The sequence below is a fragment of the Protopterus annectens genome, chromosome 17.part0 (genome assembly GCF_019279795.1).
Source record: "Protopterus annectens isolate FY-2018-M chromosome 17.part0, PAN1.0, whole genome shotgun sequence".
NCBI lineage: Eukaryota > Metazoa > Chordata > Ceratodontiformes > Protopteridae > Protopterus > Protopterus annectens.
Genome location: NC_056751.1, coordinates 93,264,400 through 93,285,891, shown reverse-complemented (window position 1 = coordinate 93,285,891; position 21,492 = coordinate 93,264,400). Strand labels below are relative to the sequence as shown.

General features: G+C 44.1%; 1 protein-coding gene across 1 annotated transcript in view; it reads right to left on the bottom strand.

Moving 5' to 3' along the window:
• Positions 1-612: 612 nt before the first annotated feature.
• DCAF10 (DDB1 and CUL4 associated factor 10) overlaps positions 613-21,492 on the bottom strand; it is a 656,523-nt gene continuing 635,643 nt past the window's right edge. The window contains exon 7 of the mRNA XM_044059359.1: positions 613-2,181. Coding sequence (XP_043915294.1) covers positions 1,813-2,181 — 369 coding nt within the window. The 3' untranslated portion in view covers positions 613-1,812. The remainder of the gene's footprint in view (positions 2,182-21,492) is intronic.

The window sequence follows — 21,492 nt, the reverse complement described above, 5'->3', positions numbered from 1 at the left end:
CAGATAGTGCGCTGATTAAATAAAGCACAAAACTGACAGCAAGGTACGTCGTGGTAAGGGCCTAGGCAAGGAATACAGTACGAATGGAAATCTTTATGAGGTATTTGCTTTCCACAAGTAATGCAATTATTAACTTTTACTGACATCGGTAAGGAGCAAGAAAAAGTTTCCCCAATGGGGTACTTAGCTTTTAGTTGAAGACTTCGGTTCTGAAACTCGAAAACGAAAATTTCAAGAGTCGGCCGACTGGCACTTGCAAACTGCTTCTGCTTTGGGCACCGCACGGCAAGAAAGACTGATGTAATGGCATCAGCTACATGTTTTATACCCCTGACGACCTGACGTCATGGAAGAAGGGACAGCAACCGACGCAGGACCCAAGACTTTGTTAATCAGGCCAACTGAGGGCAACCTGCAAGCAGATTACCCAAATGTAATGACTGCAACAGTGAAACACGAAGAACATCAGTGCAATAAAAAATATTACAAGATGTTCAAGCATGCAGTTGCACTTTGCTGTGTGAAGCAATGTTTATGATTAAACCAGTAAGAGCAGTTTGAGTTACTGCGTTCCATTAAACTGTAAAGCACCAATGCAACAGTAAGCATACCTACTCAAAGCAGATCCTGCTTTTAATATGGTTAGCAAGGTGAAATGAACTGTACATCTTTTAAGAAGGAGAGTTAAGATAAACAAAATGAATGTCTTCTGAGAGTCTTAAATCGATACATTTTCAGCCTCTGCTACACTGAGGTGATAGCTAAATGTAACACATAAGGGGACCTGTAACAACCATCCGTTAATACAGGACAAGATATTCATAGCTACTTTAGGCACTACAGTAACCATTACACATAAAATCAGGGCCTTGAAAATATTTCAGGTCGGATTTACTTTAGGCAAACTAAAACTTGAATCTATTTTGGTTACCAGTTTTGCCAATTAATTAAAACTGCTGTTTATTATAAAACCATAAACAAGTCAAACTAGAAAAACATTAAGTTGCAAGCCTCTCCTTGATAGACAGAGAGCTATAAAGAGAGATGGAGAGAAATCTGGCAAGCATTAACTGCTGATCAACATTACATTTCACCTGCAGAGACCCATAATATGCATTCCACATGGGTGGCAAAGCTACAAACAGGACAGCACAAGATATACACTGACCTGGTGGGGCAACCATTCATTTTAGAGTCTCAATACACTATGAAAAGTGCAAGCATCACACTTCTCCATTTTTAAGTTATGCAAAGAACAACATCGTTTAAACCTACCTGACACACGCGCGCACACAAAATTTATGTACAAAGACCTACATATACAAAGTTTAACAACTTACAACATGTAACTGCTTGTTGAGGCTGTGTGCAATTAACAGCCCAAGCCATTGGAAGAATCAGCCAAGCCATTTTTTTTTTTTTTTTTTTTTTTACTTATACAGCCAAACTTCCCTGTAGTTAATTCTCAGGCAAATTTCCCTGTACTTAATCTCAAGTGATGAAAACTTGAGGTGGTGATGTTTTTCCAGATAGAGAGTTGGCAAGAACTAATTCAACTTTGCACCAGGTGTGTACATTGTATGTTCGCTAGAGAGTATGGACTCCTTCATGAAAAGGCAACATACTTAACCTGCAAAATGTCTCAGGCCAGTCGCACTGTGGAATGATTATGTTTGTCAATAGTAACCTAAAGTAGAACTTGAGCTTTGAATGGTGTGTGCTCGGCAGGATTTGTGATAAAACTCAGCTGCTACAGATGTAAACAAAGATATACAAATACAAGTCTGTGTTTCCACTTCAGTGATGAGGTGCCTAAAACTTTGGCTGATACAAGGATACCCGTCCACTAAGGCACCCTGAAGCAATCTGGCAGTGCGTTGGTGAAAACTTTGTTGTCAGTACCACATCATTGTGCGAGTAGAGAGAACGGATTTCTTGCAGACAACTGGCTTCTCTGGGCAGGCAATCAACCAGTTCATTACACTGCAAGTCAAATCCCAGCAAACGAATTCCATAACCATGTGGAGATGAAATCATTCGTCCATCAGGGCTGAAACAGAGTTCTTTGATATATCCCCTGCCCACATTGGCTTCTTCAATATAGTGGGTCAAGTGCAATGAACATCGAGGGGAAGCAAAACGCATTGAAGTCCCTTCCTGGAATTCATACACACAGGTCCACTTCAGGAAGAAAGAAGTAATAATTACAAAAACAATCTTAATTACTGCTTACATGCAAACACCGTTTAAAAATACATACAATACTTCTGCAATTGACTGCAGCAATAATGCAAGTGATACTAGTTCACCAGTGTAGTACTAAAGGACCACCAAGCAAGAAGTATCACAATGTAAAGCACTGAACTAAAAATGATAAAAACTCAAGTTCATAAAGTGAATGAGACATTACTAAACAAACCATAATGAGCTTACACAGTAAGGTAACCCTGCTGAAACACCCAAGACAAATTAGAAGTTGTGTACTTACCATAACTTGGCATGTGTGTTATCCATTTAAATTTTTCCTCACAAATGGGTACTGGATCCGATTCTCAGATCCAGCTTGGCCACATATACAAGACTTCGGATCCAATTCTTGAGCTCCTCCCTCTACCCCTAATGCCCTATTCTAATCCCAACTCCTCAGACCGAGTTTGCGGCCTAATCTCACACTTTATCAAAGAGACAGAATCCAACAGTTGGTACATCCACAAAGATTCCTCACTAAAAGAATACAGGGCTTAAGTAAAATGTCCTATACAGAAAGCCTCAAGGCCCTATCCCTGTATTTTGTCTCCTACAGGCTTTTGAGGGGAGATCTATGCTTGGCATACAGGGCATTGTCAGATCTCACTCTGATGGACCCTCCAGCATATCCATAGAACAAACAGCACCAGATTTACCCATTCTAAAGACTTAAACCTTGCTTGTGATATAAATAGGACCTGATAGAAAGATAGGCATGTATCCCAGAGACTACCCAGTCTATGGAACAGGCTCCCCCCATCTATGAGAAGCAGAGTTCCTCCCTAACCCAATTCAAGTGCAACTTGGACAATTGGATGGGAAACCAAAAATTCATCCCTGGTTTGGCACCTACGACTCTAATGGACACAGGTAACCTGTAAATGATTCATCTCCCAGGCCCAAGCTTACACTTATCAAGGGTATCAGAACTAGTCAGAGATTTGGGATGCATGGCTAGGCTTAAAAAGGCCCTTGTGGCTGTTAACCTAGTAAATGCCAATGAACCTAAAAATGAAAAAAGAGTTTGGGCTCAAACCTGGAACTGATTGGTTCCAATGCAGTCAAACAGATATTTCTAGAAGTGAGAAGGCCAGGGTATGGTTTGGAGGGAAGGTGAGGAAGAATGAAAACAGACAACATAGATGCCAAGTTATGCTAAATGCGTAACTTCTAAATCTGAAGTTGTCCTTTTCAATCTTCCTCACAGAATCCTCAGCTATGTACCTCTTGGGAGGCCCCAATGGAAGGAGATGCCAGAGCACTGTAAAACCAAATGAAGCTCTGCTCCTGCAGAGAATTATCTAGTTTGTAATGTGTAACAAATATATGAGTCTTTGACCACAAATATCATCAACTGAAGTTCGATGAGAAGGCAGATGGAGTAGCCACAGTTCTAGCGGATTGAGCTCTAGGGAGGTTGAGACAAATCTAGTCCTTTTTTGAGAATAAACCAACAAAATGCAATCAGAAATCCATTTGGCCAGTGTAATTTTAGAAACTGCCTGACCCAATCACTTAGGGGAAAAGAATACAAACTGATCAGACTTTCTGAACTGTTTTGTCTTGTGAAGATAAAAATCTAATTGTCTGTGCACATCAAGAAAATGAAGCACATTTTCCTTTGTAAATTTTGGGAAGAAGACTGGTAATTGTATGGCTTGATTAATATTACTCTCCGTTGTCACTTTAGGAAGAAAGGAAGGGTTGGTTCATAGAGACACCCTGTCCTTATGAAAAATAATGTCAGGAGGACTCAAATTCTTTTTACTGACGTGATAGCCACTAAAAAGATAATTTTCCCAGAAAGGAACTTCATGTCACATGTGTCCACTGGTTCAAAGGGTTTCAGGGTTAAACCTTGAAGGACTACAGTAAGGTCCAAGAATGAGAAGGGTCCTTTACTGGGAGTCTAAGGAGAAAGACGCTCTTCATGAAGGCTTTACATAACCTGGAGGAAGGCTGACAAAAGGAAATGCTTCCAGAATGGAAATAAGAAATTGCTGCTAACTGAAGTTTACTAGTAGAGAAGTTAGCCCCTTCCTTAAAAAGGGTTAGAAAGAGAAAAATGGTTGAAGTAGGTGCCAAAAAGAGGCCAATATTGTGACTGGAAGCCCAAATAGAGAATCTTTTCCATTCGTTCTGTAGACTTTTTTGGTAGGCCAAGATAATGTCAAGGACTGGGGATGCAAGCCTGGGCTGTCTTTTACTGGAAGTGGAGAAACTATGCGGTTAGCTTGAGGGAGTGGAGACAAGTGATGAGATAGGAGATCATGTGTGGTCTCCAGTACCCATGGGGAGATATTTCAAGTGAGACCAGAGGAAGGGGAACCATACTCATTCAGGCCAGAAGGGGGTAATGAGGATGATGACTGAAGAATTCAACCTGCTTGCTTTCTGTGAGAACATGGGAATCAGAGGAAGGAGAGGGTAAGCATAGAGGAGTCCAGGGGGGCCAATCATGAATCACAGGATCTCCTCACTGACTCCCTTGGAGGGGGGATCAGAGCAAAGTACTTGCTGCATTTGTTGAGGGGTGAGGTGAAGAGGTATCAGCAAGACTGGCTCCAATGGCTGAAAATCATGTTCGCTACCAAATGATTGAAAGACTACTCATGGGGAATCGGAATGGATCTGCTGAATCTGTCTGCTAGTGGGCTGGTTTTCCCTGGTATGTACAATGCAATGAGGAAACGGTCTGAAGAGATCTCCCATTCCCAAACCCTCAAGGCCTCTCTGCATAGTGGATAAGAGCGGGTTATACCCAGTTTGTTGATGTACCAGACTACTGATATGTTGTTTGTGCGAATCGCAAAAGTCTCCCGAGGGACAACATTCTGAAATGCTTCCAATGCCAGAAGGACATCTCTAGGATGCTGACATTTAACTTGGTCTCCAGAAGGGCCCATGTGTCTTGGAGTCTTTCCCCAGAAATGACCCCCCCACTGCAGATGGGAAGCATCCGTGATCACTGTGGTGACTATGGGGAGGAAGTGTGAATTGTCTGCCCAAAAAAGTACAGTTGTGTACACTTACCATAAATACAGATGTTCGAGTGTATTCATTGTTGCAGTCATTACATTTGGGTAATCCTGCTGGCAGGTTGCCCTCAGTCGGCCTGAATTAAGTCTTGGGTCCTGCGTCGGCTGCTGTCGCCCCTTCCCTGACGTCAGGTCGTCAGGGGTATAAAAGAAGCAGCAGACGCCATTTTCTTCAGTTTTTCTTGCCCCAGATGTCAGGTGCCCCCTAAAAGGGTAGCCAAAATGTATAATATAAACTTTACCTTCATCTACATGCAAATACACCACATAGGTTGTATAAATCAGAGAAGGAAAGGAAAGTTCCAGCAGAAAAAAGGGGGATGGCGGGTGGGTAACCTGGACTGCCACAGTGAATACACTCGAACATCTACATTTATGGTAAGTGTACACAACTATGCTATGTTCTTCGTGTTTCACTGTTGCAGTCATTACATTTGGGTAGAGTCCCAAAGCTATGGTTGGGAGGCTGGAGCTAAACAGCATTAGGAGCGGCTATGAGGCCCTGCAGAACTGCAGTGGCAAAGCCTGCCCTGGGTTTAGAGTAGAGTGGCAGATGATAGTGCTTTGTAAAGGTATGCACTGAATTCCAAGTAGCAGCCTCTAATATGTCTTTGGTCGGTACTCCCCTGAGAAAGGCTGCTGAAGTGGCTGCAGCTCTGGTTGAATGTGGCCTAATGCCCTTAGGCATTGGCTTGCCATGGTGTAAATAGCAGAAACGAATGCAGTGCCCTATCCACTTTGAAATAGTCTGCTTTGAGATGGCCTTTCCTTGTGATCCTGCTGCATATGCCACTAGTAATTGCTCTGTCTTTCCTTGTGATCCTGCTGCATATGCCACTAGTAATTGCTCGGTCTACCTGAAAACTTTGGTTCTGTCCAAGTAGAATCTAAGTTGTCTGTGTACGTCCAAAGAATGCAGAATTCTCTCCCCCTTGTTCTGTGGAATTGGATAAAAAGTTGGCAGATGAATAGTTTGGTTAAGAGCCACACTGGACACCACCTTAGGCATAAATGTTGGGTTTGTCCTCAGAGACCCTGTCTGGATAAAACATGATAAAAGGTTCCACAGCCATGCGTGCCTGTAGCTCTGAAACCCGCCTTGCAGAAGTTATTGCTGGGAGCAGAGCTGTTTTCCAAGATAAAAATTTTATGCCAGCAGTAGCAGCTGACTCAAAAGGAGGCAGGGTGAGTTTTTCCAAGACATAGTTGAGGTCCCATGCAGGCATTGGTGATCTCCTTGGAGGCCTCAAGTTTTTGGCTCCTCTGAGGTACTGCATTAATAAAGGATGAGAAAAGATTGGTGGCTCTGTATTGTAATGAGCCAAAATGGCAGAGGCATGAATTTTAATTGATGAAAGAGATACGCCTTTGTCCAGCATCTCAGTTAAGTATTGCAAAATCCAGCATCTCAGTTAAGTATTGCAAAATCTGAGGAATATTTGGAACAGCTGTATCAGATCCTTAAGCCTGGTTCCAAGCACAGAATCTCGTCCATTTTCTAGCGTAAGATTTTCTAGTACTAGGCCTTCTGGCTTCCAAAATGACATCCATCACAGCTTTACTGAGAGGTGCGTTTTGTATGACTACATTATCCGCCATGCTGCCAGGTTTAAAGTACTGAGTTGGCTGTGCAGGATCTGATTGTTTTGCTGGGACAGTAGATGAGGTATTTGAGGCAAGATCCAAGCTGGGCATTGAGAAAAGTTCCTTATGATTGGATACCAGTACTGTCGGGGCCAGTCTGGGGCAATCAGTATCATCTTTGGCTTCTCCTGTCTGACCTTTAGGAGTACTTTGGGGAGGAGAGGCAGTGCAAGAAAGGCATATACTAACAGGTTTTTCCAGCTGAAAGATAGGGCGTCCACTTTCAATGCTTGTCTGTGATAAGTCCTTGTGCAGAATACTTTTAGTTGGTAGTTGTGAGGGGAGGCAAATGGATCTATGTCCGGGCATCCCATTTCCTTGTTATGCTGAAGACTTGTGGATCCAGCTGCCACTTGTGGGGATCCAAGAGGTTTCTGCTTAGTTCTTCTGCCTGAGTGTTTCTTTCCTGGCAGGAATTGTGCCTGCAGATGTACTTGTAAGTCAATGCTGTGTCCCACAAAGTCATGGTTAGTCTGCAAATGGGGTAAGAATGTGTGCCCCCCTGCTTGTTTATATACCACATGACTGTGATGTTGTCTGTCTTTATCAGTAGTTGTCCCGGATGAAGTAGGTCCTTGAAGGCTGTCAGGGCATTTTGAACAGCTAGCATCTCCTTTTGATTGATATGCAGATGCATTTAGTTCGAGGACCATGTGCCCTGAATGCATCTTCCTGCCATGTGGGCACCCCAGGCATAATCTGAAGCATCCGTTGTTAGTGTCTGCCTGGCTGGGGGTAATGTGAATGGCAGTCCCTTGTTTTGGTGACAAGCCTTCACCCACCATCAAAACTCCTGTTGCAGGCAGGGAATGAGAGTAATCATTGTTTCAAGGCTGTGGCAATGTTGAGTCCAAACACTTTTTAGGTACCATTGAAGCTTCCTCGTATGCAGTCTTGCATATGGAATTAGTAGGATGCAGGATGGCATGAAGCCCAAAGCCTGCAGAATTTTTCTTGCAGATAACTGGGCCTTTGTTGCCAACATTTTGAAATAGGTAGTCAGTTGCCTTTGTTTGTCTGGCGTGAGATAAGCCATCTGGGGCAGTTGTATTTAAGCTTGCATCCAGGAATATTATCTCTTGAGAGGGTACTAGTTTTGATTTCTTTTCGTTGACTGTGTACCCTAAGCATGTTAGAAGTCTTTTCACAAACTCCAGATGCTGTAGAAGAATGTCCTTGTTCTCTGCTTGAATTAGACAGTCCAAGTAAGGATATATTTGTATTCCTCTTTGTCTGCAGAATGCAATTACTGGTGCCAGGCACTTTGTAAAGACCCTGGGTGCAGTAGATAAGCCAAAGGGCAGTGCAGATAATTGGTAATGCATTGAGCCAGCCTTGAATCTGAGGTATCTTCTGCACATTTGTCTGATTGGGACATGCAGGTATGCCTCTTTTAGGTCTTAAGTCACAAGCCAAGCATTCTTGCCCAGCATGGGCAGAAGCTGCTGCAAAGTCAACATCTTGAATTTTGGTATATCCAGGAATGTGTTCAGAATAGATAAGTCCAGTATTGGTCTCCAGGCTTTGTCCTTTCTGGGTACCAAGAACAGTCGAGTAAAATCCTTGTCCCTGCTTTTGTACTTGTTGAATGGCCTCCATGTCCCTGAGGGATGAGACTTGTTTTTGCGCCTCTGCCCATTGATTTTTTTGGAAGATCTGGCCAGCCGTTTGCCTTTGGCAGGGTATGGAAATGGAACTTGTAGCCTTGTGACACTATATTTACAACCCACTCGTCCTGGGTTATAATGTGCCAATTTTGTGAAAAAAGTGCTAATTTTCCCCCTAAGGGTGCTGCCAGGGCATAAGTGCTTGGTGCCGGCAGGGGGAAGTCATTGTGACTGTTTCCTGTATGGCTGTGATTTGTCTTCTCCAACTTTGGAGGTAGAAGCACCCCATTGCTTTGACCTGTATGAACCTTGCGCCTGGGATCTGCCCCTTTAAGGTCTGTCTGACACAGGAAAGGACCAATTCTTTGTAGACCAGTGTCTACTAAACCTAGGTGGCTGTACCTGTAAAAAATCTTTGACAGTGTGCATAGATTTAGCTTTGTACTCCATTTTCTTTAACACCTCTTCTGCCTTAACACCAAACAAAGTATCATGCTGTAAAGGTGCATAACATGATCAGGCAGATTTTATTCCTTTAACCAAGCATGCCTTCTGATTACAGAACCCATAACTGCGGCCCTGTAGGAGGCCTCCAAAGAATCAAAACCACATTGCAAAGTATGCTTTCCAACTTGTTCAGCTGCATGCAATAAATCCTGCATTTCCTTGTTTTCTGCACATTCAGAGTTTAACAACATTTTCTGTTTAAGCAATGCCATGACATGTTGCTGATATTTGAGCATATGAAACTGACAGTTAAAGGCCCTTATATCAAAGGTAGCATATGTGTAAACCTTTTTACCCTATCTATCCAGTGCCCTAGAATCCCTGTCAGAGGGGATAGGGTTTTTTGTAGCAGAAGCCTCGACTCCTTTGGGACCCTGTGAAATAGTTTTTGAGTCTGCAGCAGGGTTTTCAAAAAGGAATTTATGACAGTCGGGAACCCTGTAATATCTGTCAGGCTTAACAGGAGGTAAGGAGTCAGGGGTCAGACTAGACTCCGAAAACACATCATCTACAATGTCTAACACAGGTGGAATGGCTAGAGGCCTGTGTTGAGGTAGTAAAAGGAAATCCCCGAGTCTTTTTTAGATTCTGAAAAATCTTGGCTCTCCCAGTGGAAATGCTCCCTCATGGTATGCAAGGTTTCCCCAAAAGAATAGTTCTCTAGAGGAGAAGCTGAAGGTATAGATTTCTTCAGCATCAGAATCCTCAAAGGGGGGGAAGATAATATTCCTGATCAGAAGAAATAGAAATCTGATCTGAAGATTCATAGTCAGTCTCTTGCCTAGGTCTCTTATCAGGGGGGGGGGGCCCGTGATCAAGGTAATCAAATTCTTCGGCCATTTTGAGCATCTGATTTTTGGGCATAGAGGCCTGTCCATGTGGCTCTTGAGTTTGTTTCTTTGCTTTAGAAGGTGCTTTAGTCTTTGCCTTTGAAGCTGAAGTCAGTTTAATGTAAAGATGTTTAGGTCTGAATACACCCTCAGAAGCCGGTGCCTGCTCAGTGGCTCCGGACCCATCTGAGGGAATAGTGTCCGAGGCTCCAATACCTTGAGTTTCCAGTGGCATAGCCGACTCCACATGGGAGTCGGTAGCGGCCTGCGACTCTAAAGTAGCAGGCGTCAGGGCTGCAAAAGCGCCTCACTGAGAACCGGCGACCGTCTTAGGAGAAGCTTTGTTGTTGGTTTTGGACCTCGGTTGTTTATCTCTCTTTTTCTTTGCGTTTTTTGTGAACTCCGGTAGTCGGATGGCTATCCGACGACATTTCTGGATAATTAAACTGGCATCCAAAGTAGTTTAAAGCAAAATCATACAGACGCTTAATAGTACATTGGTTAAATCAAGCACAAAATAGACAACCAGACACGTTGTGATCAGGGCCTAGGCAAGGAATACAGTAAGAATGAAAATCCTTATGAGGTATTTGCTTTCCACAAGAAATACAATTATTAACTTTTTCGGACATCGGTCTGGAGCAAGAAAAAAGTTTCCCCAATGGGATACCTTAGCTTTATTGAAGACTTCGGGTCTGAAACTCGAACACGAAAATCTCAGGAGTCGGCCGACCGGCACTTGCGAACTGCTTCAGGCACTGCGCGGCAAGAAAGACTGAAGAAAATGGCGTCGGCTGCTTCTTTTATACCCCTGATGTCAGGTAAGGGGTGACAGCAGCCAACGCAGGACCCAACACTTTGGAATTCAGGCCGACTGAGGGCAACCTGCCAGTAGGATTACCCAAATGTAATGACTGCAACAGTGAAACACGAAAAACATCAGGTCGTTGAGCTCAATCTACCAGTGAACATAACATCTGCATACGGGGTGAGTCATGGGAAACGATAAGGGCAAGTATGGACCACTGTACAGTCAAGGTCCGCTAAAGGATTTGCCTAAAGAATCTTGTTGGAGGAACTAGAAGAATGCAGCTGACATCGCCCAAGAGCTTGCAGTACTAGTCTTGCTGGAGGGCTGGAGGGGATGGGTATGACAGTAAGGTCCATACCGGATTTCCCAAGGATGTGATGCGATTAAGAGGTAAGGATGCCACCTGGTTTGTAGTATTCAATAGAGTCCCTATAAATTCCACAGTCTGTATGGGGACCAGGGATTCGGCATGGTTTATTGAGATGCCCAAGTTGTTGGAAATTTGGAGCAAGTAATCCCTGGCTTATAGAAACTGATGCTGGGTTGGGATGGTGAGGAGCAAATCACTGAGATATGCAAACACCTGGAATCTTTTCAGTCGCAAGTGAACTGCTACTACTGCCATGACTTGGTAATCACCCTTGGGGCTATGGTGAGACCAAAAGGCAATACGCTGAATTGGAAATGAATGGCTGCCAGCCGAAAGCAAAGACATCTCCTGGATCGCCTGTCTATTCTGATATGATAGTAGGCATCCTGGAGATTTACAGAGCACATCCAATCATCCTTGGCCAGAAGAGGTAGGATGGACTGAACATAACCATTCAGAACTTTGTCTTCTTTACATATTGGTTCAAACTACTTCGATCCAAAGTGAGTCAAAGGTCCCATTTTCTTTGGCACTAAAAAGAAGCAGGAATAAGTTCTGAATCCTATCTTATCGGGTGGGACCTGCCTTTCGTATTTCCTGAGCGGCATCTTCCCTCTAACTGGGAAGAATGTCGGGAAGCTATTTTCTTCGGTCAGGAAGAGGAAGGGAAAAGGGTATGTAGTAACCTCTGGACAGGATTCTTAGCACCAATTAATTTTTTTGTAATATATGTCCAGGCTGCTAGGTGTAAAGAGAAGTGATCCCCAACTACCTCCAGAGGCAGACAGTCTGGCAATGCTTCAGGAGCATTGATGGGGCCTATCAGAGAAGGAATCTCTGAAGCCCTGATTCTGCAGGCTCCCTCTGCCTCTAGGGCAAAGTCGTCCATTAAACATTCCTCCTCTGGTTCTGGAGGATGTATCCTCTTGCAAATCCTGGAACAGTCCCAGAGATTTTCAGAACCACACCTTCTTACGGCATATAGTTGGTTTCTACAGAAAGTACGTTGAGGGTAGAAAACTTGATTCCTATGGCCCTTCTTGCTCACTGCAGGTGAGCATGTCTTTAACTGATTGCCCAAACAAGGAACAGCCATCAAAGGGGGAACTGACAAAGAAAGCCTTGAAGGGTTCCACAAAGTTGCAAAGTCTCAGCCCGGCATGTCTCCTAATGGCTATGCCTGAACCGGCAGCTTGTGAGCCACCCTCTGCTGCGTGGAAGATCAACCTCATTGATGCATTAGAAATGGACAGAAGAGTGGCCAGCTGTGGAGAAAAAGTACAGTTGTGTACACTTGCCATAAATGTAGATGTTCGAGTGCATTCACTGTTGCAGTCATTACATTTGGGTAATCTGCTGGCAGGTTGCCCTCAGTCGGCCTGAATTCCAAAGTCTTGGGTCCTGCATCGGTTGCTGTCTTCTCTTCCACAACGTCAGGTCGTCAGAGGTATAAAACATGCAGCCGACGCCATTTTCTTTAGTTTTTCTTGCTCCCGATGTCAGGTGCCCCCATAAAGGTATCAAAAATAAATACACACGCACACACACACACACACACACACACACACACACACACACACACACACACACACACACACACACACACACACACACACACACACCAATATAAACTTTACCTTCATCTACAAGCAAATACACCACACAGGTTGTAGAAGATAAAGGAAAGATAAACTCCAGAATGTCAGGGGGATGGGGGCAGGGTAACCTGGACTGCAACAGTGAATACACTCGAACATCTACATTTATGATAAGTGTACACAACTGTACTATGTTCCTCATGTTTCACTGTTGCAGTCATTACATTTGGGTAGAGTCCTAAAGCTATGGTTGGGAGGCTGGAGCTAAACAGCATTAGGAGCGGCTATAAGGCCCTGCAGAACTGCAGTGGCAAAGCCTGCCCTGGATTTAAAGTAGAGAGGCAAATGACAATGCTTTGTAAAGGTGTGAAGAGAACTCCAAGTATCAGCCTCTAGAATGTCTTTGGTTGGTACTCCCCTGAGAAAGGCTGCTGAAGTAGCTGCAGCTCTAGTGGAATGAGACCTAATGCCCTTGGGCACAGGTTTACCATGGTGTAAATAGCAGAAACGGATGCAGTGGCTTATCCACTTTGAAACTGCTTTGAAATAGCCTTGTCTTCTGATCCTGCAGCATATGTCACTAGTAACTGCTCAGTTTTTCTTAGAGCTTTAGTCCTGCTCAAGTAGAATATTAGCTGTCTGTGTACATCCAAGGAATGCAGAATTCTCTCCTCCCTTGATCTGCGGATTTGGATAAAAGGTTGGCAGATGAATTGTTTGATTAAGAGCCACACTGGAAACCACCTTAGGCATAAAAGTAGGATTTGTCCTCAGACACTGTCTGGGTAAAATATGATAAAAGGTTCAACAGCCATGAGGGCCTGTAGCTCTGAAACTCTCTTTGCTGAAGTAATTTCTAGTAGCAGAGCTGTTTTCCATAAGACCTTTATATCAGAGGTAGCAGCTGGTTCAAATGGAGGCAGGGTGAGCTTTTCCAACACATAATTGAGGTCCCATGCAGGCAATAGTGATCTTCTAGGGCGCCTTAAATTTTTGGCTCCTCTAAGATACTGCTTTAGTAAAGGATGAGAAAAGATTGGCGGCTCTGTATTGTAATAAGCCGAAATGGCAGAGGCATGGATTTTAATTGATGAGAAAGATAGGCCTTTGTCAAGCATCTCAGTTAAGTATTGCAATATCTGAGGAATATTTGGTTCTGCTGTATCAGTTCCTTGTGCTTGATTCCAAGCACAGAATCTCTTCCATTTGTCAGCATAAGATTTTCTAGTACTTGGCCTTCTGGCTTCCAAAATGACATCCATCACAGCTTTACTGAGAGGTGTTGTTTGTATGACTACGTGATCAGCCATGCTGCCAGGTTCAGGGTCTGTAGCTGACTGTGCAGGATCTGATTGTTTTACTGGGACAGTAGTTGTGGTCTTTGAGGCAAGGTCCAAGCTGGGTATTGAGACAAGTTCCTTAGGACTGGGTACCAGTGTTGGCGGGGCCAGTCCGGGGCAATTAGTATCATCTTTGTTTTCTCTTGTCTGACTTTTAGGAGGACCTTGTAGAGAAGAGGCAGAGGAGGAAAGGCGTAAACTGATAGGTTTTTCCAACTGAAGGATAGGGCGTCCACTTTCCATGCTTGTCTGTGATAAGTCCCTGTGCAGAATTTTTTCAATTGTTAATTTTGAGGAGAGGCAAACAGATCTATATCTAGGCTCCCCCATTTCTCTGTTATAGGTTCATACTAAGCTAACTGCCCTTGCGTGCCATTTTAAGCCTAGCCAATTATCCCTTGTGAGACTCAAACCCTGCACCTTGTGCTTACAAGGCAAACACCTTAACCATTAGGCCACCCTCACATGCTTATGACTTGTGGATTTAGTTTCCACTCGTGAGGATCCATAAGGTTTCTGCTTAAATCGTCTGCCAGAGTGTTTTGTTCTCCTGGCAGGAATTGAGCTTGAAGATGTATTTGATAGGTCAAAGCTGTGTCCCACAGTGCCATGGCTAATCTGCAAAGGGGGTATGAGTTTGTGCCCCCTTGTTTGTTTATATACCACATGACTGTGGTGTTGTCCGTCTTTATCAGTAGTTGTCCTGGATGAAGTAAGTCCTTGAAGGCTGTTAGGGCATTTTGAACAGCTAGCATCTCTTTCTGGTTGATATGTAGATGCATTTGTTGTGGTGTCCATATGCCCTGAATGCATCTTCCTGCCATGTGGGCCCCCCAGGCATAATCTGATGCGTCTGTTAAGGTTTGGTTGGAAGGGGGTAGAGTGAAGGGCCGTCCCATGTTTTGGTGACATGCCTTTGCCCACCATAGAAACTCCTGTTGCAGGTAGGGAATGAGAGGAATCATTGCATCCAAACTGTGAGAATGTTGACTCCATAACCTTTTTAGGTACCAGTGAAGTTTCCTCATATGGAATTAGTAGGATGCAGGATACCATGAAGCCCAGAGCCTGCAGAATTTGTCTTGCAGAAGACTGGGTTTTTGTTGCCATCAGTTTGAAGTAAGTAGTCAATTGCCTTTGCTTGTCTGGCGTGCGATAAGCCATCTGGACAGCTGTATTCAAACTTGCACCCAGGAATGTTATCTTTTGAGAGGGTACCAATTGTGATTTCTTTTCATTTATTGTGTACCCTAGGCATGTTAGAAGCCTTTTCACAAATGCCAGGTGTCGAAGAGTGTCCTTGTTCTCTGCTTGAATGAGACAATCGTCTACGTAAGGATATATTTGTATACTTCTTTGTCTGCAAAATGCAATTACTGGTGCCAGGCACTTTGTAAAGACCCTGGGCGCAGTAGATAAGCAAAAAACAAACACTATTAAAGACAAGCTTCAATACTTAGAGAAGATAGATAGTAGATAAGCCAAAGGGCAATGCAGAGAATTGGTAGTGCATTAAGCCAGCCTTGAATCTGAGGTATCTTCTGCACGATTGTCTTATTGGGATATGCAGGTATGCTTTAGGTCGGTCTAACGTCACCAGCCAAGCATTCTTGCCCAGCATGGGCAGAAGCTGCTGCAAAGTCAGCATTTTGAATTTTGGAATGTCCAGGTATGTGTTCAAAATAGATAAATCCAGTATTGGCCACAAGACCTTGTCCTTTCTGGATACCAAGAACAGTAGAGTAAAAACCTTGACCATTTCCCTGTTCGGGTACTATCTGAATGGCCCCCATATCCATGAGGGACATAACCTGTTTCTGTGCCTCTGCCCATTGATTTTTTGGCAGATTTGGCCAACCATTTGCCACTGGCAGAGTGTGGAAATGGAATCTGTATCCCTGTGATACGATGTTTAGTACCCACTTGTCCTGGGTTATTAACTGCCAATTTTGAGCAAAAAGTGCTAATTTTGACCCTATGGGTGCTGCCAAAAGACAAGTGCTTGGTGTAGGCAGAGAGAAGTAATTGGGATTGCTTTCTGTAGGTTTGCGCTTTATCTCCTCCAAATCTGGAGGTGGAAGCGCCCCATTGCTTAGACCTGTATGAATCTTGCGCCTGGTATCTGGAACCCATAGGGCATCTGGATTTGCCTCTATGAGCTCTGTCTGACACAGGAAAGGACCAATTTTTTGTAGGCCAGTGTCTACTGAATCTTGGTGGCTGCACTTGTAAGAAAACAGTTTGCATAGACTTAGCTTTGTCTTCCATTTTCTTTAAAACCTCTTCTGCCTTAATACAAACAGTGAATCATGCTGTAAAGGTGCATCTAGCAGTTTAGCTTTAACATGATCAGGCAAATTTTGTTCCTTTAACCAGGCATGCCTCCTAATCACAGATCCAGTAACTGTGGCCCTGCAGGAGGCCTCTAAGGAATCAAAACCACAATTGCAAAGTATGTTTTCCTACTTGTTCAGCTGCATGCAATAATTCCTGCAATTCTTTATTTTCTGCACATTCTGAAATCAACATAATTTTCTGTTTCAGCAATCCCATAACATGTTGTTGGCACTTAAGCATGTGAAATTGACAGTTTAAGACCCTGACTGCCAAGGTTGCAGATGTATAAACCTTTTTTTCCCATCTGTCCAGTGCCCTTGAATCTCTGTCAGAGGAGGTAGGATTTTTTGCTGTCGAGGCCTTAACTCTCTTTGGACCCTGTGAAATAGTTTCAGGATCAGCAGCATGGTTTCTAAATAAAAATTTATGAGAGTCAGGGACCCTGTAATATCTGTCAGGCTTACTGGGAGCCGGAGGTAAGGAGTCAAGCTCGACTCCTAAAACACATCATCCACAATGTCTAGGACAGGGGGAATGGCTAAAGGCCTGTGTTGAGGGAGAAGAAGAAAATCCCTGCGCCTCTTTTGATTCTGAGAAGTCTTGACTCTCCCAGTGAAAATACTCCCTCAAAGTATGCAAGGTTTCTCCAAATGAATAATCCTCAGGAGGAGATGCAGATGGAATAGACTCCTCAGCATTAGAATCCTCATAGGGAGGTACAGATAATTCCTGATCAGAAGAGGAATCAGAAGAAATAGAAACCTGATCTGAAGATTCATAGTCAGTGTCTTGCCTAGGCCTCTTATCTGGAGGGGGATGGGTACCCCTTTTCAAGGTAATAAGGTCTTCAGCCATTTTGATCTGTTTTTTAGGCATAGTGGCCTGTGCACGTGGCTCATGTGTCTTTTTTTAGTTTTAGAAGTTGCTTTTGTCTTTGGTTTTGCAGCTGTCGGTTTGATATGCAAATTTTGAGGTCTGAATACACCCTCAGAAGCCGGTGCCTGCTCAGCGGCTCCGGACCAATCCGAGGAAGATACATCTGTCGGTCCAATACCTTGAGTATCTTGAGGCATGCCGGACTCCACATGGGTGCCCGTAGAGGCCTGCGACTCGAAGGTAGCGGGTATCAGGGACTGCGAAAGCGCCTCACTGAGTACCGGCGAACCAGTGACTGGCTTAGGAGAAGCTTAGTCAGTTTTGGATCTCGACTGCCTTTCTCTGTCCTTTCATTTGCGTTTTTTTATGTACTCCGGTAGTCGGATTGCTATCCAACAACATTTCTGGGTAGTTAAATCTGTTTCTAAAATACTTTGATGCAAAAATATACCGATGTTTAATAGTGTTTTGGTTAAATCTAGCACAAAACCGACAGCCAGGCACGCTGTGATCAGGGCCTAGGCAAGGAATACAGTATAAATGGAAATCCTCAGATGTATTTGCTTCCCACAAGTAATCTGACATCGGTAAAAAGCAAGAAAAAAGTTTCCCCAGTGGGGTACTTAGCTTTAGTGAAGACTTCGGTTCGGAAACTCAAACTCGAATATTTCAGTAGTCGGCCGACAGGCACTTGCAAAATGCTTCTGCTTTGGGCACTGCGCGGCAAGAAAGACTAAAGAAAATGGCGTCGGCTGCAGGTTTTATACCCCTGACGTCATAGAAGAGGAGACAGCAACTGACGCAGGACCCAAGACTTTGGAATTCAGTCCGAGGGCAACCTGCCAGCAGATTACCCAAATGTAATGACTGCAACAGTGAAACACAAAGAACATCTTGAGATCCACCGCAGACATGGACTCCAAGAGAGTATTTGAAAGTTCCTTTGTCAAATCTCTCTACAGATGAGTACAGTGTGCCAGGTAATTTAACAACCTCAGCATAGGCACAGCTGAGGCATACACGCACTTTCCAAATATCACTCTGGACTCCCTGTTCGGCAGATGGAGCTATGTTCAGCAATCTCTTTCCTGGTGGCTGCTGCCACAACTACAGCATCAACTGGGATTCTTTTGCTCCAGTGAGGTCTATCAGAAGGAGGGACTAAAAACTTGTCCAGGCATTTGAGGGTCTGCTCGACAATGTCTGGTTCCTTCCAAGACTGGCAGGAGACAAAGTGAATCAGCCCGGGAGGGGTCACCGAAAGTACAGTTTTGTACCTACCATAAATGTAGATGTTCGAGTGCTAATACAGCTGCAGTCATAACAGATGGGTTCTCCTGCCGTCAGGCGGGTCCTCGGTCGGCCGAATTCCAAAGTCTAGGTCCGGCGTCGGTTGTCGTCGCTTCTTCCCTGACGTCAGTGCGACAGGGGTATAAAAGAACCAGCCGACGCCATTTTCTTCAGTTTTTCAATACATAAAGTTATGTAATAATGCAATGCAATATAATCAAAGACCAGTAGTTGCAAGCAAATACACCATAAAAGAAGACCCCTACAGGGGAAGGAGGGAGGGAAACCTGGACTGCAACTGTATTAGCACTCGAACATCTACATTTATGGTAGGTGCAAAACTGTACTATGTTCATCGTGCATACAGCTGCAGTCATAACAGATGGGTAGAATCCCAAAGCTAAGAAAGGGGTGGTAGGCACCTAGGTGGAGCTAGGAGGAGCCAAAATGCCCGGCAAAACTGCAGTGGCAAAGCCTGCTCTAGATTTGGAGTATAATGGTAGGTTGTAGTGCTTAGAGAAGGTATGCACAGAACTCCAAGTGGCTGCTTCTAAAATATCCTTGGTAGGAACTCCTCTGAGGAAGGCTGCAGAGGTGGCTGTGGCCCTGGTAGAATGAGTTCTAATGCCTGTAGGTACAGTTTTGCCATGAAAGGATTAGCAAAAGCGTATGCAGTGGGCTATCCATTTTGAGATTGTCTGTTTGGATATTGACTTTCCTTGAACTCCTACCGCATAGGCCACAAAAAGCTGTTCTGATTTTCTGAAAGGTTTTGTTCTGCCCAAATAATAACGCAGTTGTCTGTGGATGTCCAAGGAATGCAGTAATCTCTCCCCTTTGTTTTGAGGATTAGGATAAAAAGTAGGTAAATGTATGGCCTGATTTAAAGCTACCCTGGATACCACTTTAGGCATAAAGGACGGGTTGGTACGTAATGAAACTCTGTCCTGATGGAAGATGATAAAAGGCTGGACAGCCATAAGAGCCTGTAGTTCTGAAACTCTACGAGCTGAAGTGATAGCCAGAAGGAAAGCTGTTTTTTGGGACAAATATTGTAAATCTGATGAGGCTGCTTGCTCAAAAAGAGGCAAAGTCAGTTTTTCCAGAATGAAATTAAGATCCCAAGCAGGTATTGGTTGTTTTCTTGGAGGTCTTAAATTCTTAGCCCCTCTGAGGAGCTGTCTTAATAGAGGGTGAGAGAATAAAGGTGGATCAGTGTTGTATTCTGCAGAAATGGCTGAGGCATGGATTTTGATGGAGAACGAGAGCCCACTGCTTAGCAGTTCAGCCAAATATTGTAGTATTTGAGGTAAATTCAGTTTTCCAGGGCACTGGCCCTTTTTCTCATTCCAAACACAAAAAGTTTCCATTTTGCAGAGTGAGCTTTTCTAGTTGATGGCCTTCTGGCCTCTAAAATGACATCCTGCACCTCCTTGGAGAGCAGGGCCTGCTGCGATGCTAAGGAATCTTCCATGCGGCTAGATTGAGTGTTTTCAGCTGACTGTGAAGAGTTTTGAAGCTGTGCTGAGTCAGAAGAAGAGGCATTAGAGGCAGGGTCCATGGTGGGGAATGCGTCAGGCTCCTCAGGAGTGGGTACCAGTGTTGCCTTGGCCAGTCCGGAGCAATGAGGATCATCTTTGGTCTGTCTGCTCTGGTCTTCAATAGGACTTTGGGCAGCAGAGGAAGAGGTGGGAAGGCATAAACTGTCATTGATGTCCAACTGAAAGAGAGAGCGTCCACTCTCCAGGCCTTTGGATGGAAGATCCTTGAACAGAATTTTGTCAACTGATGGTTTTTGTGGGAGGCCAAGAGATCTATGTCTGGCCTTCCCCATTCTTGGATTATTTCAGTAAAAACTTTTGGATGCAACTTCCATTCGTGTGGATCTCTCATATTCCTGCTTAGGTTGTCTGCCAGCGTGTTTTCCTTGCCTGGCAAGTACTGTGCTTGTAGTTCCATTTGTAAGTCCATGGCCATGTTCCAAAGTGACATGGCCAGTCTGCACAGGGGATAAGAATGTGTTCCTCCCTGCTTGTTTATGTACCACATAACTGTGGTGTTGTCTGTTCTTATCAATAGCTGGCCTGGTTGTAGAAGGTCCTTGAAAGCTGTAATAGCATTTATCACTGCTAGCATTTCTTTCTGATTGATGTGAAGGTGCTTTTCTTTTTGGGTCCATTTGCCCTGAATGCACCGGTCTGTCATGTGCGCCCCCCAGGCGTAGTCAGAGGCGTCTGTTGTGATGACTTGATTTGCTTGAGGCTTGCTGAATGGAAGACCTGTGTTTGTTTGGCATGCTTGAGCCCACCACAGAAATTCCTTTTGCAGACATGGAATTAGTGGTATTATTGTTTCCAAACTGTGGCTGTGTTGAGACCATATGTTTTTTAGGTACCACTGTAGTTTTCTCATATGCAGCTTTGCACATGGGATTAGTTAGATGCAAGATGCCATGAATCCCAAAGCCTGCAGGATTTTCCTTGCAGTCAGCCTGGTGCAATTTGCCAGTGTTCTGAAATATTGAATTAGTTGCCCCTGCTTCTCTGGCGTGAGGTAGGCCCATCTGGGTGTTTGTGTCCAAATTGGCACCCAGGAAAATTATCTTCCGAGAGGGTATTAGTCTTGATTTCTCTTTGTTGACTGTGTATCCCAGAGAGTTTAATAACATTATTACATAAGCCAGATGTTTCAGAAGAATGTGCTTGCTGTCCGCTTGGATCAGGCAGTCGTCCAAATAAGGGTATATTAGTATCCCTTGAAGTCTGCAGTAGGCAATTACTGATGCCAGGCATTTCGTGAATACTCTGGGCGCAGTAGATAAACCAAAGGGCAATGCAGAGAATTGATAATGGGTTGAACCTGCAAGAAATCTGAGGTATCTTCTGCAATTTTGTCTGATTGGGACATGCAGGTATGCCTCCTTGAGGTCCAATGTTACCAGCCAAGACTCCTTGCCCAGCATGGGAAGAAGTTGCTGTAGAGTGAGCATCTTGAATT